The 19937-nt window shown below is 44.3% G+C and overlaps 2 protein-coding genes across 2 annotated transcripts in view; one reads left to right on the forward strand and one right to left on the reverse strand.

Annotated features, from left to right (window-relative positions):
• Positions 1-19937, forward strand: part of Znf597 (zinc finger protein 597) — a 43538-nt gene that overhangs the window by 16112 nt on the left and 7489 nt on the right. The window lies entirely within an intron of this gene.
• On the reverse strand, positions 3214-14093 carry Znf174 (zinc finger protein 174). Its single transcript, XM_026385251.2, has 3 exons — positions 13015-14093; positions 11649-11871; positions 3214-7797 (listed from the first exon to the last, which is right to left on the reverse strand). Exons 1-3 carry the CDS (start codon positions 13414-13416, stop codon positions 7196-7198), a joined length of 1227 nt encoding a protein of 408 aa, XP_026241036.2. The 5' UTR covers positions 13417-14093; the 3' UTR covers positions 3214-7195.

Consider the following 19937-nt stretch of genomic DNA (forward strand, 5'->3'; position numbering starts at 1 on the left):
CCACACTGCTGCCCCCACCCCCCAGAGCTCCCTGGTTCATCCCGCTGGTGGGGGCCGGCTGCGGCAGATTCCCACGGAATGTACCTAGTGGCCCCACGAAAGGGGGCGTGTGAGGCCACGAACCCATTCCCTCGCCTCACGAGCCTGCTCTTCGATGCGGGCAGGAAGGCAGGGGCAGGGTTTTGCTATTATGCAGCCAGCGATCTGACAGTGACAGACAGGAGGAGCAGGAGGAAAGCCTGTGGTGGGGGTGCTGCTTCTTCCCATAGAGCCCACTAATGGGAAGGTAGTGTCACAGAACCCTCCTCGCGACTTGGGTCAGGGCTGCAGCCCTGGTGGAAAATCAAGGTGGAAAAGGAGCAGGCGTGAGCCTGCCTTCTGGGGGCGCACTTCCCAGTTCTGCCCTCCCCGGAAAATAGTTCTTTGGGATGTAATGGCAACCTCCATTACCTCCTGCCTCAGGAGGTCCCATTACTCTCCCTCAGAACAAATGTCATCAAAGAACTTCCCCCTCAGCTCTTGTTACTCCTTCCCTGAAGTACATATCTGACTTCTGGTTGACCTGACAGCCTAACCTATGATTCCTCAAAAGTTTCTATTAGGGGGACTTATTTTCCTTTTATAGAATAGCCCCCTTTCCCCCAGGGAACCATCCTGCCCAATGTGATCTGTGCCTCAAAGCTGGACATCCAGGAGCATGCTTTCCAGAGGTTTCTGGGTCCCCCAGGTGCTGTGCCTGTTCTTGGCTCTGAAATACATGGCCCTGGTGGGTTCCCTCTCCACATTCAGAGCAGTTCAGATTTACGAAGGCTTAACCTTTTGTGGGGTGTTCTGGAGGCCCAGTACAGTTCCCCTCATCTCCCTATTGTGTCACCCCTATCCATTCCCTTTCTACTGTACTCATGGGGCAATGAGGGCTCCAGGGTCAAAGGCCAGTATGCCCAGCATATTAGAAAAGAAAACTGGGAGGGTCCCAAAATGAAATGTTGTAAAGTGGGAAGTTCTCTATGAAAATCTCTAACAAAAGCTTGGGTGCTAGTGCAGCAGGTATAGAGGAATCTATGCATCAGGTAGAATGTGGACAATGTCAGTGTTTCTTCTAACAACACACTGTGATTTTTGGAAAGGTTTGGAGAGAAGAGTGTGGGTTAGTCAGAGGCAGATTTGATAACCTGCTTATAGTTTTGCCTTGCCCACTGGTCTGCACTTCTGGCAGTGGCTGGACCAGTCTTAGGAGAGCCATCCCTATGATGACTGTGCCTCTTGAGGGCCCAGACACTTCTGCCCCTTGGAACTGTTGCTTTGGGGTGGTTGGGAACTCACTATGCAGGAGGCATAAAGTCAGATCGTCTCACTTAAACCTCATAAGGCAGATAATAGTATTCTCCTCTTGCAGTTGGAGAAACAGGCTCTAAAAGGATGAGAGCTGGGACCCAGTCTAGGTCTGTAAAAAGACAAAGTGCACACATACTTGGCTTGCTGAACAGCATCCCAACATTCTACTTAAAATTTCTAAAAGATAAGTAACTTTTAAAACTTCCCCATAACACTGTCTTTGGCTTAAAGATCCTGGCTCCATTTGGGTATATGCTCCACAGTGTCAGCTTTGGGGCTTCACCATTTCCTAAGACAGAGTCCTAAGAATTGACCAACCCTGGTCTTCCCTCTGTTGTCCTGTGTTCACAGGACACTGTTCCTGTTCTCTCAGGACAACCTAGGTCCTTGGTACAGATGTCCTCCTGCCATACTCACACAACAGATATTACCGTGTATGTCCTCAACACTTTCAAGTTGGATACACTAAAATTCTACTTTGTAACTATCACCTTTGGATATTCTGCTTCCACTGCTCTGACTTGAGGTGCAGGGACCCATGAAGTCCTTGCCCTGGGCAAAATCAACTGGTTATGTTGCCAGCAATGGAGGCTGTCCATGGTTTATTCTTTTAAATTGAGTTATAATCCACATAACAAAATTTACCTTTTTAAAGTGGGTTTTTGTATATTCACAGGTTGTGCAACTTTCACCCTAGAAAGAGACCCCATACCTACTAGCAGTCATCCCCTATTTCTCTCTCCTGAGCCTCTGGAAACCACTAATCTACTTTTTGTCTGTTCACATTTCCTATTCTGGACATTTTTACATAAATGAACTCATACCATATGTGACTTCTGGATTCTTGCCTAGTGATTTCAAGGTACATCCATGTTGTAGCATATACCATTTCTTTTTATGGTTGAATAGTGTTCCATTGTGTGGCTGGATGGCATTTTGTCTATTCATTCTACCATGTTATTTCTTGGGGTGTGTCCCCTGTAAATCTCTTAGGTGTTCCTTTTCCAGTTTGGAACAGTCAGGTTGCTTGTAGCATACTCGGATGCAGATCTAAATCAGGAAAGCCTGACTAGAATTCTTTTCCTGGTACTGGGTGTGGTGGTGCACACCTATAATCCCAATAGCTTGGGAGAAGGATCATGAGGCAGGAGCATCATGAGTTCAAAGCCAGACTCAGCAACTTAGCAAGGCCCTAAGCAACTTCATGAGACTCTGTCTCTAAATAAAAATACAAAAAGGGCTGGGAATGTGGTTCAGTGGTTGAGTGCCCCTGGGTTCAATCCCTGATACCAAAAAAAAAAAAAAAAAAAAAAAAAAATCTGGGTTACTCCTCAATTTTGGACAACTAAGTCACCTCTTCTCCAATGACATGTTTCTCAGGGACCTTGCTTCCTCAGATCCTCATCTTTCTTATCCTACATCCTTCTATACTTTTGGGCTTCAGCAGATTCAGTAAGAGCAACCACAAAAAACCCTTGATTCCCAAATTCCCAGCCCAGTGATTAATGAAAGACATTTCTGGATGCAGTGGTACATACTTATAGTCCCACTACTCAAGAGGCTGAAGCAGGGAGACTGTTGGAACCCAGGAGTTGGAGGCAAGCAGGGGCAACATAGTGAGACCCATCTCAAAACAAATCCAAAACAAACAAAAAGCCCCACAAACATTGAAATCAGACCTACTCCTAATTCAAGGGCTGTTTAATAGTTGTGCTGTAGAGAGTCTGTCTCTAAATAAATAAATAGGCTAGGGATGTAGCTCAGTGATAGAGTATCCTGGGTTCAATCCCCCATATGGCAAAAAATAAGTAAATAAAATTATATTACAATGAATGGAATGGAAGAGACTGTTTATAAGTCATATCTGTAAGGACTTGATTCCAGAATTTTTATAGAATTCTTACAACTGAACAATAAAAACAATCCAATTAAAATCGGGAAGATGTTTTAAATAGTCATATTTTCGAAGCAGGTATACAAGTGGCCAGTAAACATATGAAAAGATTTCCAACATCATGAGTTATTAGGGAAACGAAAATCAAAATCACAAGATACCAATTCACACTCACTAGGATGGCAGTAATGAAAAAGACAACAACAAGTATTAGGGAAACTGGGACTCTTCACATACTGCTGGTAGGAATGTAAGATGATGCAGCCACTTGGAAAAATTTGGTACTTTCAAGAAGAGTTAAACATAAAATTACCACATGACCCAGAAACTCCACCTCTAGATATACACTCAGGAGAAATAAAGACATAAAAGCTTACGTATCAATGTTCTTAGCAGCCACAAAGTAGAAACCCAAATGTCCACTAATGATGAATGGACCAACAAAGCGCAGTCCATTCATACAATGGAGTATTGTTGGCAATAAGAATAAAATCCTAATGATACAACATGGGTGACCTTGAAGACATTATGCTCAGTGAATGAAGGAGGGGGTCTTGAGATGGGGCCAGAGCAGAGAGTGATTGCTAATGGTTTAGGGTTTTGTTTTGGGCTGTTGAAAATGTTCTAAAGTTAGACTGTGGTGATAGTTTCATGAATACACTATAATCACTGAACTGTACACTTTACATGAATTTTCTGGTATGTGCAGAAAGATAGCATTTCTGTTTTAGAAACAAAGGAGGAAATTTCAACATGTCTGTCATAGTCAGGAGTTGCTGCTAATTTGATGGGAGTGATAATTGTATTATGGGATGGGTTTACAAGTCCTCATCTGCTATAGATGGAAAATACTCTTCAGAAAGGTTTATGATGTGGGTACCCCACATCATGAGTTATGGCCATACACTCTCCTCATCTCTCTGAGGGTGACACTGACCACACATCTGGAGTAGGAGTTACCTCCACCCTGACACAGATAGGTGCTAGGCAGGGCCTGGAGAAGATAGCAGAACCTAATGGCAAGGGCTGCATATGGGAGGAAAAAGGCCCTTTTATTATTTGGGGGTGCTATAAACAGAAGCTGGATGCATGCTAGTGGGTCAGAGTCCTGCTGAGGCTCTGGGGCACTATGCATGGGCAAGGAAGCCAAGGGGAGCCCTCCATATGAATATAGTACCCAGGGGCCTTCTTCCAGGCCACCTGATCTTTCCTGCCACTGCTTGCCTGGAGGTGAACCTTATACCAAAGGAAAACGAGTCCGGGACAAGTCAGTCAGCATCAGACTTGACATACTCTGGAAAAGAATAGTGTTCAGAGCAGTGATTATGTCACATTTATTCAAGGTCCACCACTAAACGGGTACCCAAAGACATGAAGATTAGACAATTACTAACGGGTAATCTGAAGACAGGAAAAATGCCAAGCAGCAGAAACTCTTTTAAGAACAATCCCCATGTCTACCTTTATAAATAAGAGAACTGGAAGTTCCTTCTCTTTCAGAAAATCCTTTTTGACCAATCAAGTTTACTCAATACAGATATGGGTGGGTGGTAGGTTGAAACACGGCCCCCCAAATATATCCACATCTTAATCCCTGGCACCTGTGCATGTTACCTTATATGGCAAAAGGGACCTTGAATATATTATTAAGGATCTTCAGATCATCCTGGTAGGCCCAATATGACAACAGTCCTTATAAGAGGAGGGAAGGAGGGCCAGTGTCCAAGAAGGCAACACAATGAAAGAGAGGGGGATTCATCCTGAAGGAGGAGGAAGAGGTCACAACCCACAGAATGCAGGTGACTACTGAACCTGAAAAGGTCAGGGAAACAGACTTGCTCTCAGCATCTCCAGGAAGACCCAGCCCCAACCACAGCTTGATTTCAGCTGAGTAAAACCAATTCTGGACTTCTGACTTCCAGAACTATAGAAGCTTCTTTTGTTTTAAGCCACTAAGTTTGTAGGCTTTGTTACAGCTCCAGTGGGTAACTAATACAGATGTGACCAGCACTTGGAAGTTATTAATAGACAACATACATTTGGCCTGGAGAAGGGCAGGGAAAGGAAGGAATGTGAGACGCAAAGCCTTTAGCTAGTGACAAGCTGCAGCATGGAGTGAGGTGAGGAGCAGGCTGAATGCTGAAGATAAAATCCTTCCATGACTTAACATAGCAGTTGGGAAGGGGATCTGTGATTAGAGCCTGCAGGGCCAAAAAAGCTGGACTTTCTGTAAGTCTCTGACTATCACCAGGATCTCTGAATTCAGGTAGAAGTATGGGCCCTGAGGTTGAGGCCTCAACTGTTCAACTACTGAACATTTATTTCTTTTGACTAAGCATGGGCCAAGTTCAAAAGCTGAAATGATGGAAAACACAGTTCTTGTCTTTAAAGGGCTGCTAAGAGTGAATGGCAGTTTCCCTATCCTGGGATCACTGACATGTTCAGCCAGGTGGCTGTTGTGGGCACTGTCCTGTGCCCTGGAGGCTTTGTGAGCTCCACCTGCTAGAGGCCAAGAGAACCCTTCCTCCCCTGAGTCACAACAACCTGAAATGTCTCTACACATTGCCAGATGTCCCCTGCAGGGCAAGAATGCGGCCAGGTTGAGCAAGCCCAGCTTATGGAGTCTAGCAAGGAAGCTGACCCATGATTACAAACCAATTTTTCCCTGGGATTTGTATAGGCAGCTCTTGTGAGATGGAGGAGGGAAGATGGAGTGGAAGGCAGCAGGAATAAAAGGTAAAGAAACAGTGTGTGTAAAGGTGCTGAGTGAAGACCCTCGAGTGTGCTCTCGTCCCATAGCAGTTAAGAGGAACATAAGCTTCTTTGGGGCAGAATCCTGTATGGTAGTGATCTGATACTGACATTTCAGGAAGACTGCTACCTGCTCCTGTTTCTGCATGAAGCAGTGCACCAATCTGCCAAAAGGCTCCTCAAAACTGAGAAGCAGGCTGGCTTGCCTGGGGTGACCTCGAATTATACACCGTTTTAATTTCTACTTTGAGAAAATAAGCGGTGGAATTAGATGATTTCCCAGGCCTAGTTCTGGGACTCTTAACATTTTATATAAATGTATTTTGTCATTTAAAAAAATGCTATGGAGGGACAATTTATATATCATAAAATTAATTCATTTTGATAACTTTTTGCAAAGTCACTGAGTTGTGCAGCCATCACTGTAATCCAGTTTTAAACACTGTTTTCCTTTCACTGGTTCTGACAGTTTTAAAGCTCATGGCCTAGGTAACAAAGGAGAGCAGGCAGAACCCTCCTTACATTTCTGAGCACTTAATCCATCACTTCCTCCTCACCATGGCTTTTCCCCATCTTCTGGGTTAGGGTTGTTGCAGATGTGTGGAATTTCTTTTTCTAAATCAAAGGTGTGTGATATAAAAGATCCCTTTTTTATTTTGATAAAAGCACCATGTGCTGGCTTGGAAGTGCTCCTCGCACACAGGCACATACTCAGATTCTTTGTTATAATCAGCTAGGCATTTACAGAAAGAGTACTAGGGGGTTCATTTTCCAATGAGTGTTACCTTGAAATTGTGGAGAACTGCTCAAGTATGGAGATGAAGATATGGTGTGGAATGGCAGCAAATGCACAACTCTCTATGGAATTCACCTTTAACATATTTAGAGGATAAGTAATGCCACGGGGGGGGGGTAACAGCAGTGGAGGGGTCACCTATGGGGTCATTCTGATTCTCCCTTAGTAGTTATTCCCCATTCTCTGCAGATACTGCAGTACTCTTTGCCCCAGTACCCAGACCTGCCATCTCTTCACCCTGTCACTCTGTGCAGTGGGTCCTGGACAGCCTTTCTGGGGCTCCTCACCAGCCAAGCATACACCATCACTCCCCAAGGGCCATTTGGTTTCCCTGTTAAGTCATGTAATCTGATTTACATGTCAGTAGGGAAGGAGGTACAGGAAGCCCTTCCCTGTGACTGTGACGCTTGAAACACTCTTCAGTTCCCATGGTGGAGCCTATGGTGTTGGTGGAGGTTTGAGCTTTGGCGAAAGCTTTTCCCACACTGGCTGCACTGGTATGGCTTCTCTCCAGTGTGGATCCTCTGGTGCAGTTTCAAGGTCGACTGCCGTCCAAAGCAGTTTCCACACTCTCCGCAGGTGTAGGGTCTCTCTCCTGTGTGTACTCTCTTGTGTCGCTTCAGTTCCGAATTCCACGTGAAGCTTTTCCCACAGTCATCACATTTGTAAGGTTTCTTCGCGGAGCGGGTTGGCTGGTGGCCAAGACGCTGTAAGCGACTGCTCAAGCTTCTTTTAACTCCTTTACTCTTCTTCAGCTCTCTCAGGGGGTGACTTTTGAGGGGGCTGCTGATGTATTCCAATTCCCTGCAATGTCTCTGGTAGTGAACAAACGGCTTCTGAGCATTTGGGGGGCTTACCTGCCTCCGAGACAACCGGGGCTCACTCATGTTTGCCCCTCGTGGCTCAGGGCTCTGCAGACCATTCCCTTTGGATCTGCCAGTTGACACTGCACATGGCTTTGCTCCTTTAGCTCCTTCCTGTTGTGGATTTTCCTTGTTGTCACTCCTTATTTTTGGGGCCTCTATAATTAGAAAGAATACTCTTCATTTTTCGCACTTAGAAGAAAAAATGTGAGTAAAAGAGATATGAAATGTACAGTGTGGATTCTCAAAGATGCCTCTGCTGGCAACTTGCATTAGACTCCTGAGGGTGGGTACTCACTAACAAGCAGGCTCCCAGCCACCCCCCTGCTGAGTCAGCATCTCTGAGGCTTGGACCTGCAAATCTGTACAGTAATAGGCTCCTGGGGTGTTCTGATTTATATTAGAAACCAAGTTCTCCAATTCTTTTCCTCCTTCCTAAGTTTAGGAAAAAAGGAACAGGGAAAAGGTAACCCACTGGAACTGAGCATCAGCTAATGGATGAAAGAAGGAAGGGAGTTGACATTTATTTATTTTCTTTTGATGGGGTCTTGCTATGGATGCTACCCAAGCTGGCCTCAAGCTCCTGAACTGGAGCAAGCCTCCTTCCTCAGCCCCCCAGGTAGTTGTGACTCCAGGTGAGTACCAATGTGCCTGGCTGAGAGTTGCAATCTTAGCATTGCAAATCTTAGTATCTAGACAAATACTCCTCATTTAGATGAACATGATCAAAACCCTCTTCAGAGGATGGTTAATCCAGTGACTGGTTTCTGTCATTACAAAGGTGATAGCGTGACTAGAATATGGACTAGATGTGTATTCTGGTCACAGAAACTTCCCACCATGGACTGCCAGGACTGAGGATCAGGATGGAAATGCCCTGGCACAGCTCTTGGGAAGCTGCGGATATTGAGCAGGGCTACCCAATAGGAGCTCTTCTGAGGTGGAGAATTTGTGTGTGTGTTGTTCAACAGGGTGGCCACCAGCCACATGTGACTGTGAGGCTGCTAGTATTTGAAATGTGGCTAATATACCAGAAGAACTGGATTTTTAAATTTAATTTAATTTAAATTAAATTCAAGTTTAAATAAGTAGCTCAAACAAATACAGTCAATTGATCATCAAGGTTTTTAAGATAATTCAGTGAAGAAAGAATCGTGTTTTCAATAAATGACATTGGGAGCACTAAATTTCCACAAGCAAAAGAGTGAAGTTGGATTCTGCTATTTGTCTCCCCATCACCAAATTAACATGCCGACAATCCATAGTGCAGTGGTGCTGGGACATGGGCATCTGGGATGCAACTAGGTTATGAAGATGGACCTTGTGAATGGGATTAATGTCCTTATAAAACAGGCCAAAGGGAACTTATTTACCCCATTTTCAGCCATGTAAGGAAACATTGCTATCTGTGATGAATGGGCCCTCCCTGACATTCTGTGTGCTGGTGCCTTGACCTTGGATTCCCCAGCCTCTGGAACTGTGAGCAATAAATTTCTGTTGTTTATAAATCAATCACTCAGTCTAAAGAATTTAGGCTAAATGGACTAATAGACCTCTATCTTATACAATATATAAAAATTTACTTGAAATGGATCAGCAATCTAATATAAGAGTTAAATCCTATCTCTGAAGAAAGCATATCTATATCTTTGCAGTCTTGCTTTAGGCAATGGTATTTTAGATATGACACCAAAAGCATAAGCAAAGAAAAACAGAAATTATACTATCAAAATGGAAGACATTTGTGCTTCACAGGATAGCAAGGACAACCCACAAAATGGGAGGAAACAATGGGAGTATTCAGAATATATAACTCTTAAAAACTCATTAAAAAGACAACCTAAGTTAAAAATGGGCTAAGGCTCTGAAAGCTACTTCTCCAAACAAGACAGACAACTGACCAATAAACACACAGAAAGCTTCTCAACATCATAATTCATTAGGGAAATGTAAATCAAAACCTCAAGAGGATACTTCTTCACACTAAGATAGCTATATTAAAAAAGACTGATGATAACAAGTGCTAATGAGAATGTGAAGAAATTAGAACCTCATACTCTGTTGGTGGGAATGGACAAATACTTTGGAAAAATGGCCTGGTAGTACCTCAAAAAGGTTAAAAACAGAGTTAGCTATGACCTAGCATTTCCATTCCTACATATACATCCAAGAAAAATAAAAACATATGTCTACATAAAACTTGTACACAAATGTTCACAGCAACTTTATTTATTTATTGGTGCTAGTTATTGAACCCAGGGCCTTATGCAGGCAAGGCAAGCACTCTACTAACTGAGCTATATCCCCAGCCTGCAACATTATTTTTAATAGCTAAAAGGAGAACCACAAAGTCCACCAACAGGTAAGTTTTAGATAAAAATGTGGCCTATTCATACAATGCATATAATTCAGCCAAAAGTAAGGATCCATGCTACAACACGGACAAAACTTGATAGCATCATGGTAAAGAGGTCAGTACAAACTGCCTTGTAGTGTATAAGTCCATTTATAGGAAATATCCATAGAATAAGCAAATCCATAGAAATAAAAAAAAAAGATTAATTGTTGTCAGGGCTATGAGGAGGTATAAGTGGAGAGTAGTTGCTATGGGTAATGGGTTTCTTTTTGAGATGATGAAAATGTTCTGGAATTACACAGTGGTGACAGTTGTACAACTTTGTAAGTATATTAAAACCCACTGAACTGTGTACTTTAAAGGGTGAATTTATAATATATGTATTATATCTCAATAGTATAACTTAAAGGGCCACAAGTGGCTAGTTGCTACTATTATATTAGACAGTGCAGCTCAGAAGGATCTTTGACATGAGGAACATGGGATTCCACCCTTCTAGGGATAAAATGAAAGGAGACACAAGCCAGCACCTGCATACCCACTGTCTCTGCTGAGAGAAGGGAGTGTGTGGTCCACCTTGTTCAGGACCATGAAGGCTACATTATGGGGCAGGACTTCCACAAGGGTCAAAAGCTTTTCTTCCCAAGTTCCAAAAATAATCAAAACAAAATGCAATGGAGTGAATGTTTATGTTCCCCCAATTTCATCTATTGAAACCCTAACTCCCAAGGAGGTGGCATTAGGAGGTGAGACTTTTGCAGGTGATTATAAGGGCTCTGCTCTCACGGGAATGCAATTCCTGCCCTTATGAAAGAGGCCTGAAGGAGTTTGCTTGCCTACTCTGCCATGGAATGTGAAGACATAGAGAAATTGGTAGTCCACAACCCAAAATAGGTCCCTCATCAGAACCCAAACATGCTGGCAGTTTGGTTTTGGACTTCCTAGCTTCTGGAACTGTGAGAAATGAACTTTTGTTGTTTCTACGCTGCCTATTCTCTAATATTTTCTTATAGATGCCTGAACAGACTACAACACAAAGTTTCTCCCTAAACACAGCAAATGTTAAAGAAACAGAGCTGTAGCTTTCTTGGAATCACCCTCTCTAATCTGCTGGCTGTATCCTGGAGTCACACAAGACTGACCAGAAAGTCACTGTTATAATAGCACTGTATAGAACAGGGCCAGCAATTATACTGGTATTGTACCAGAGGCAGATATGGCAATAGACACAAGGATTTAAAGCACAAAGGATAGCACAGAAGAGGAGGAAAAGGAATAATATGGAGTGGGGCTTTTTCTCTACTGGGCAGAACATTCTTTAGCATGGGACCATGGAACTTCATCTGTGGTTATATCTAGATCTCTCTTTATCCTACGAAGCTCTGAAAGGGACAGAAAAGTAGATACTAGAATAATCCTACTATGCATTGGATTCGTTAACAAAATGATAAAAGCATACTTATTTGTAGTTTCACTACCACTGTAATTAGTGGAGTCTTTTAGGGAATAAATACCAATACACATAACATTAAAAACCTGGGAATAAATATCAATACACACACACACACACACAGTCTATAACTTTGCAGAATGATAAGATGCTTTCATGGAAGGAAAGAGCAGATGAGAGGGAGAGAGAAGGCAGAGTGTTACCTGTCCCAGTCAATATGGGAGCTGGTTCCTGGGGGAGTGGGGATTTCTCCCAGTGACGGGGGCTCAGCTGGTCATGAGGTCCTTCCTGGGAATGCTCCACCAGAGAGCTCTCCCTGATATCTCTCCTAGGAATTTGTGGTTGGAAGTCTGGCAGTTCCTGTTCTCCAATCTGAGATCCAGTTTTCTCCAACAGCACCTTCTGTCCCTGCATACAAACGGCCACCTAGGAACAAGCCCCATCCATTAACACTCCAGTTAGGACCAACTGAGAGCAGCTTTCTTGCCCACTGCTGTACAATAACCCCTTTACCTTGGGAACTTCTGCTCATGGCCCAGAGGTCAACTTTATAGAGACCATTGAAACGCTCACAGGAAGCAAGGGAAGGGAACACAGAATGAGGCAGCTTCACAGCATCCAGTACTTTCTGACTGCCTATCCTCAAGCATGGGCCTTTAACAAGGCCTGGAGTTGAAAGTCATCAAAAGAGAGCTGGCACTAATATTAGGCACCAATGGGTCAGTCATGACACTGGCCCATCAAATTCCCTCCCCACACCCCACTCACCTCTCAACTTCTGTTGGAAATAGGCCATATAGGAACAGGAATCAGTATGGTGAGGGGACATTAAAAAATCATTTTAATATTTTTTTTCTGCCAAAGACTCTCCTATCAGGGAGGTCCAATAATAGTAGGGGTCTAAAAGAACTGCCCCACCTGTTCCCATTTTCCAGAGTACATATGTTTGCTTCCTGCTTAGGCCTTGGCTGGGGTCTGGCTTGGGGAATGGGATGGGAAAGAATAGCAACACTAGGCAAGTGAGCTGTAACCTCCTGATTCAGAGACAACAGGGCAGACACACCACTGGAAAAAAATTCATTGAAATTCCCCCCAAGTCAGCTGATCTTTCCAATAATTCTGATTGTAGGAATGAATGGGGATTAGATCTATCAGCAGAGATTCAAGAACCTTAACTCTCCCCCCCCCCCATATTGGTGATTGAAAACAGCCAGGGTCCCTTGCATGCTTAGGCAAGCACTCTGCCACTGAGCTACATATCCCCAGCCTTTGAACCTTAAAGCTACTTTCTGGGACTTGCCGCCCACAATGGAATGAAAAAGCAGAGCACCTTGGTGCTCTACTTCCTCACTGGATGTCAGTAGCTAGGTTTTCTGAAACTTATTAGAAGTTGCAGGGGGTTCCCAGATAGAGGCTGGAAGTAACTTTTAAAAATCTCCTGGACTCTTAAATAGGGAGGGATCCAGAGATAAACAGTACAAAGATGACCCAAAAAAACAAACAAACAAACAAACAACAACAACAAACAAAAAAAAAACCCAGGGGACCATGACAGAGGACTCTCCTTACCCACTGCTTTGGTTTCTTGGATGCTCTGTGAAAATCTTCTACCAGGGTCACAATCTCCTTGCTGCTCATTGGACATCGATGCCTGACCCGAGCCTGGATTTCCGGGGGCAGGATGATTAGGAACTGTTCCATCACCAGGAGCTCCAAAATCTGCTCCTTGGTGTGCAGCTCAGGCTGCAGCCACTGCCGGCAGAGCTGTCGGAGCTGGGAGAGTGCCTCTTGGGGTCCAGTCACCTCTTGATAACGAAACCGTCTGAAGCTTTGTCGGGAGAGCTCAGGATCCGGGAAGTTTTTTTGCAGAGTAGGTGTTCGTTTCTCTTCTAGCTTTGTTATTATGTGTCTCTCTTGCTTGGAGGAAGCCTGAGTCTGGGAACTCAAAGTTATCTCCATTTTAGCTGCCATTTTGGGGGGCTCAAGAAAACAACTTCTCTCTCCTTGTAAACTGATCAAGGCTTTGGGATCATGACCCTGGAGAAGTCTCTTTGAATGCTAGAAAGATGGTAGAAGCTCCTCAGAGATGTTGGGAAGGACGACTGCAGAGACAAGGCCTTATTTGCCAACCCTTTCTCCAGACAACCTTAATACAACAGGTCCTGGGAGGGGGTCTGTGTTTCCGTCAGTTTGTAAAACTGTCTTGCAAAGGAGAAAAATCATAACGTCCTAAGGGCACTGGGAAAAAATATTTCCTTTATTTCGGTAATAAGCACACAAGTCTCCGACGAGAGGCGAAATATAATCTAACGGACAGGGACTGGAATCCCCGGGAAAAGTTCAAGCCGTCTTACAGGTAGCTCGCTCCAACTCTCCCGCATCCCGGCTGACGCCGACCGCGAGCATCTTGCGGGGAGCGGCGGCGCAGGCCCCGGGAGGCCCCAGCGCTGGCCGGGTGGCCAGTGCGCCCGGAGTCTGCCCACGCGAGCACGACGCGGTGAGGCACGGCAGGCCGAGCGGCGTGGGGCCGCGGCCCAGTCCGGCCCCGGCCTGGCGGAGCCGCCGCAATCACGCGCGCAGCTCGGCGGGGTGTGAGCTCGGCCCGGCGCCTGCGACACCAGCGCCCGGAGGAGCGCGGTGCCCGTGCCCACCTGCAGCCGACTCACCTCTCTAGGGACCCGGGACCCGGGACCCGGAACCCAGGAGCTCGGGCAGGGGGCGGGGCCGAGGCGCGGGCCGTGGAGAAGCCCACACACTGCCACCCCGCGGGAGGGCCCGCCTCCGCCCCGAGGGATTGGCTCCTCGGGGCAAACCCCTCGCCCATTGGCTGAGCAGTTTGTCATACTATCGCACTGCACCCCGGGAGTCGTAGTCTTGGCTCGGCCCCGGAGCGTGCGCAATGGGTGGCCTGTTGCTGGGCTTGCGCCGCTGACTTCCGGCCTCGCGGCGAGGAAGTCTGTGGAGTCCCCAGTGCTAAGGCTGGGTGGGTCTTCTGCCTGCTGGCGGCCTGGAAGGATAGCATCCCCGGACCCCCTCGCTGCTCAGAGCCTTGTTCTAGGCGCTTGGAGCGGGTCCCGGACCCGCAGCTGGCGCCGGGGCCTCCCCTCTACCCTGCTCGCTTCGCGCGGGGTCTGAACCACAGTTCCCGACCAGCAGATGCTTGCTGAGTGGGGAATGAACCAGCTCGCTCCCCATCTCAGTTTGCATTTCTCCGAGTGCGCCATGGCCAAAGTGGAACAAGTTCTTGAGAGACCTGCATGAAAACATTTAGCAACGAATGGGTTGTCAGGGCTCTGGGGGAGTACAGGCTCCTCCTGCAGCATGAAACCAGAATAGCATCTACTACATTGTCCAGCTATTCCAGGTGCAGGATGTGAGAAAACCTGTCAAAGTTCTGGTGGGAGTATGCTGTGTAACAGTAGGCAGGATTCCTAATCGCTCAGTTTCTGCTGTTCTGCTAAAAAGGAAAGCTAATCATAACACCCTTGAGTTCTTTATCTCTAGCCCTCCTGCCACAGTAAAACTTAAGTATTTTACTATTAATTTATCTATTTTTAAGTGTACAGTTCAGTAGCGTTCATTACACTCACATGTGCAACATGAATCCATTTTAATATTGCCTGCTGAGGAAATATAAGCTACGATATAAAATCCAAAGGAATACTATCTTTCTCATTGGAGCATTTGTCATTTGATCTGTTTTAAATAATTGAAACCCACTCAAAATAACTAAAAGATACTGCTTTGCCTAAACTGGCCCTGGCAATCCAAGTATGTAGTCCAGTCTCTCGTGTATTGGTAACCTCCTGTTATCAGGCTCATCCCTGTGGTGGAGGAGTGGAAGAGTGAGTGGGACATAGTTGCAGAGAGGGGCAGACTTACATCTACCCATTTTAGCCTTTCCCTGGAAATTGAGAACTTTCAACATTCTCCTATATGTGAAATCTCACAGAAGAATCTGATAGGCTCAGCTTTGTCCTATGCCCACTCCTGGGGTGGAGTGAAGGACACTGTAATCAACAGCCCCACCAGAGCCAATGAAACAGAGAGGGGCTCTTTCACAAAGGAAGAAGACACTATCAGATGACCATGAGAGAATCCTGGGAGCTAAAAACATACAATCAGAACCACCATTGTCACCATGTATGTACGTGGCCTGTGTGTGTGTGTGTGTGTGTGTGTGTGTGTGTAATAATAGTGAAGAGGTTATTCAGTATGCACACACACTAGTTATCTCAAGTTAAGATGGCAATTGGTGAGTCTAGTCTTCTTTGGGGTCAGGAGGGACAGGAAAAAGACTCAGTATGTAGGAGAAGAAGAGGAAGAACAGGTGGACTGATTGTGAGAAATAGTTGGATGATTCAACAGCTAGGGAGAAAAGTTATTTTTTTATTTCTAGTGTTTTGAAGCCTCAGTGTTTATTGTGGGGGGAGAAAAAGGATGGAAAGTGAATCACAGGAAGCAGAGTGAAGGAAGATGGACTAGGTTTATGCTATCTTTTGTCATTCTCCTTGGCCCCCTTCAACCGAGAGCCTTTTCTTTCAGCCATGAGTCTCTGTGTATCTGTGACATTCATGTCCCATTGATTCCAGAAAAATCCTCCTTCCTGGAGAACCTGGCTGCCTAGCGATTTGGGGAAAGATGGAATCTGATCCCCAGGTAGAAGTGTCAATCAGTTTGTTTAAATGATGGCTGCAGCAAAGACTCCTCAGACACACTCATCCTCAAACAAGGACTCTACACAGAACAGAAACAGCTACTCGGGGACACCACCCTAACCCCAAGGCCTCCCACTAGTGCTTTCAGGCAGTTCTGATAACAGGAGGTAGCAAGTCCCCATGAAGCTTTTAGCAAACTCTGGTAACTCTGTTGTCAGTGGCTGAGGCCTAAAACACACTCCAAGGAACAGTTCCTGACCATCTTGCCAGATGCCCACATTGGTGAGGAAGCTGTGTGTCTGGTTGAGGATGCACAGAATATTCTCTAAAAACAGATGAGAAAAGGAAGTTGGAACCTTGGGGTTTTGGTTATGAAGAAGTGGGGCATGGGGCACAGAAGTTGTTTCTTGAGAGGCACCTAGAGAGATGATAGCACACAGACCATCCCCACAGAATGCCCATATTGTCTGGGAGCATGTCTCATCTGCAGACCTGACTGGTGCTATGATATGCTAGATGTGGGGGATTTTACAGTGACAAAGACAGGCCTCTGCCCATGGGGGATAAGAAACTTTTCAGTTAAGTGCTAGGAAGGAAATGAACTGGTGATCTGATAATGAGAAAGGGGGTAAGGCTAGGCCTCTCCTGGGACATCTGAGTTAGGATGAGGGAGGAGAAGGAGCCAGTTGTACCAAGAGCTGGGAAGAGAGTATTCCAGGAAGAGAGCCTGGGTTGCAAGGGGATGTGTTTGGGAAAGAGGAGGGAGGATTCATGGACAGCTTAGAGATCAACAGGAAGAAAGAGGACATGAGACAAGGTGAAGAAGCCTTTTAGGCTGTGAAGGGATTTGGGATTTTATTTTATAGGCATCAGGAAGGCCCTGAGGAATATTACCAGGGAATGATGTGATCTTAAATTTTAAAAAGACCACACTATAGTCTTTTTTGTGAAAGGCATGGTTTGGAGAATGCAGGGTGATCAGTTTGGGGGTGTCAGTATTAGTGTAGATGTATGAGAATGTCCTGGACCAGATGAAGGCTGGTGGAGGTAGAGAGAAGGGGACCAGTGTGAGGTATCTTTTGAAGACAGAATTGACATTGGATTTTAGAAAAGAGCCTAGAGCTGGGTTCACAGAGGCTTCTTAAAGAAAAAGCCAAAGTTCCCATTTCCAACACTTATTCACCATTTTTAGTAGTGTTGGTGTTATTAGGCTGTTTGCTGGATGCTTTCATTTAAGTGATCTTACTTCATCATTTCCAAGACCATTTTCTATTAATATTTATTTATTTACACAGTACTGGGGATTGAACCCAGGCCCTTTTGCTCTACTATTGGGCCATACACATAGCTCTTCTTTTTTGAGACATGTCTCACTAAGTTGCCAAGGCTAGTCTTGAGTTTGCAATCCTCTTGCCTTAGCTCCGAGTAGCTGGGATTATAGTTGTGTCCCATTTTGCCTGGCTTATTCCTGTAGCAATACTTTGGCTCCTGGACTGTTTCTCCCTGCTTCCTTAGGTTTCACACTGTTATTTAGTGCCATTCTTAGAGGTTATATGTCCAACTTTGGCAGAAATTTGTGATGACAGATAATGGGGGGGTCTGTTCTGAGGCCCCATATTCTTTTTCTCTCTTTATACAGTTTGTTTTTGAAATTGGTGCATTGTACTTGTACATAATGAAGGGACTTGTTGTTACATATTTGTACATGCACACAATACAACAATTTGACAAATATTACTCCCCAGCACTTGCCCCTTCACTTCTCCTGCTGTACTTTACCTCTACTGATCTTGCATTGATTTTCATGAGATCCCTGCCCCCCCCACCTTTCTCTTCCCTTTTTCATAGCTTCCACACATGAGAGAAAACATATGACCCTCAACCTTCTGATTTTGGCTTATTTCACTTAACAAAATGTTCTCTACTTCCATCCGTTTCTCTTCAAATGACATAATTTCATTTTTCTTTATTGCTGAATAAAACTCCATTGTGTATATATACCTCATTTATTTATTTATCCATTGATGGACACTTAGACTGGTTTCATAGTTTGACTAATGTGAATTGTGCTGCTATAAACATGGGTATGCATGTATCACTGTAGTAGGACTTCAGTTCTTTGGGATAAATACCAAGGTGTGGTATAGCTGGGTCATATGGTAGTTCCATGCCTAGTCTTTTGAGGAACTTCCGTACTGATTTCCATAGTACGGAGTAGTTGTACTAATTTACAGTCTCATCAACAGTGTAGAAGTGTTCATTTTTCTCCACATCCTTTACAGAATTTATTATTATTTGTATTTTTTTTTAAAGAGAGAGTGAGAGAGGAGAGAAAGAGAGAGAGACAGAGAGATAATTTTTAATATTTATTTTTTAGTTCTCGGCAGACACAACATCTTTGTTGGTATGTGGTGCTGAGGATCGAACCCGGGCCGCACGCATGCCAGGCGAGCGCGCTACCGCTTGAGCCACATCCCCAGCCCTGTATTTTTTTTTTTGTAGCAGGATTGAACTCAGGGGCACTTGATCACTGAGACACATCCCCAGTCCTATTTTGTATTTTATTTAGACATAGGGTCTCACTGAGTTGCTTGGTGCCTCACTTTTGCCGAGGCTGGTTTTAAACTCATGATCCTCCTGCATCTTTGGGATTACAGGTGTGCATCACCATGCCTGGCTATTATTTGTATTTTTGATGACGGCCATTCTGACAGGTGTGAGAAGAAATCTTAGTGTATAGTTTTGATTTGCATTTTCCTATCTACTAATGATGTTGAACATTTTTTCATATATTTGTTGAACATTTATATTTCTTTTTTTAATTTTTATTTTAGTATTTATTTTTTAGTTGTAGCTGAACACAGTACCTTTATTTTATTTATGTGGTGCTGAGATCGAACCCAGGGCCTCACAGGTGCTAGGGAAGCATTCTACCACTGAGCCACAATCCCAGCCCTGAACATTTATATTTCTTCTTTTGAGAAGTGTGTTTAATTCATTTGCCAACTTATTAATTGGTTGAATTTTTTTGAGTTCTTTATATATTCTAGAGATTAATCTTATGTCATAAGAATAGCTATCAGGGTTGGGGATGTGGCTCAAGCGGTAGCGCGCTTGCCTGGCATGCACACGGCTCTGGGTTCGATCCTCAGCACCATACACAAATAAAATAAAGATGTTGTGTCCACTGAAAACTAAAAAATAAATATTAAAAAATTCTCTCTCTTAAAAAAAAAGAATAGCTATCAAAGATTTTCTCTCTTCTCTAGTTTCTTTCTTCACATTCAGATTTGTTTCCTTTGCTGTGTAAAAGCTTTTTAGTTTGATGCCATATCATTTATGAACTCAGCATTATTTCCTAAGTTTTAGGGGTCCTATTGAGAAAGCAATTGCCTATGCCTTTATGCTAGAATTTTTGTCTTATATTCTTTCTAGGGGTTGCATATCTTCTGGTCTAATTCCTATGTCTTTGATCCATTTTGAGTTGATTTTTGTGCAAGTTGAGATACAGGGTCTAGTTTCATTTTTCTACATATGGATAACCCGTCTTCCTAGCACCATTTGTTAAAATGGATCTCCAATGTGTTTTGGCACCTTTGTCAAGGATCAGATGACTGCATCTGGGTGGGTTTGTCTGTGACTTCTATTCTATACCATTGGTCTGTCTGTTTTGAAGTCAGTACATGCAGTTTTTGTTACTAAAGCTCTGTAGTATAATTTTTGTGATTATTGAAGTCAGGTATTTTGATGCTTGCAGCATTGCTTTTTGGCTCACAATTGCTTTGGCTATTTATTCTGTCTCTTTTATTCTTCCAAATGAATTTTAGGACTGTT

The sequence above is a fragment of the Urocitellus parryii genome, chromosome 9, assembly GCF_045843805.1.
Source record: "Urocitellus parryii isolate mUroPar1 chromosome 9, mUroPar1.hap1, whole genome shotgun sequence".
NCBI classification, from domain to species: domain Eukaryota; kingdom Metazoa; phylum Chordata; class Mammalia; order Rodentia; family Sciuridae; genus Urocitellus; species Urocitellus parryii.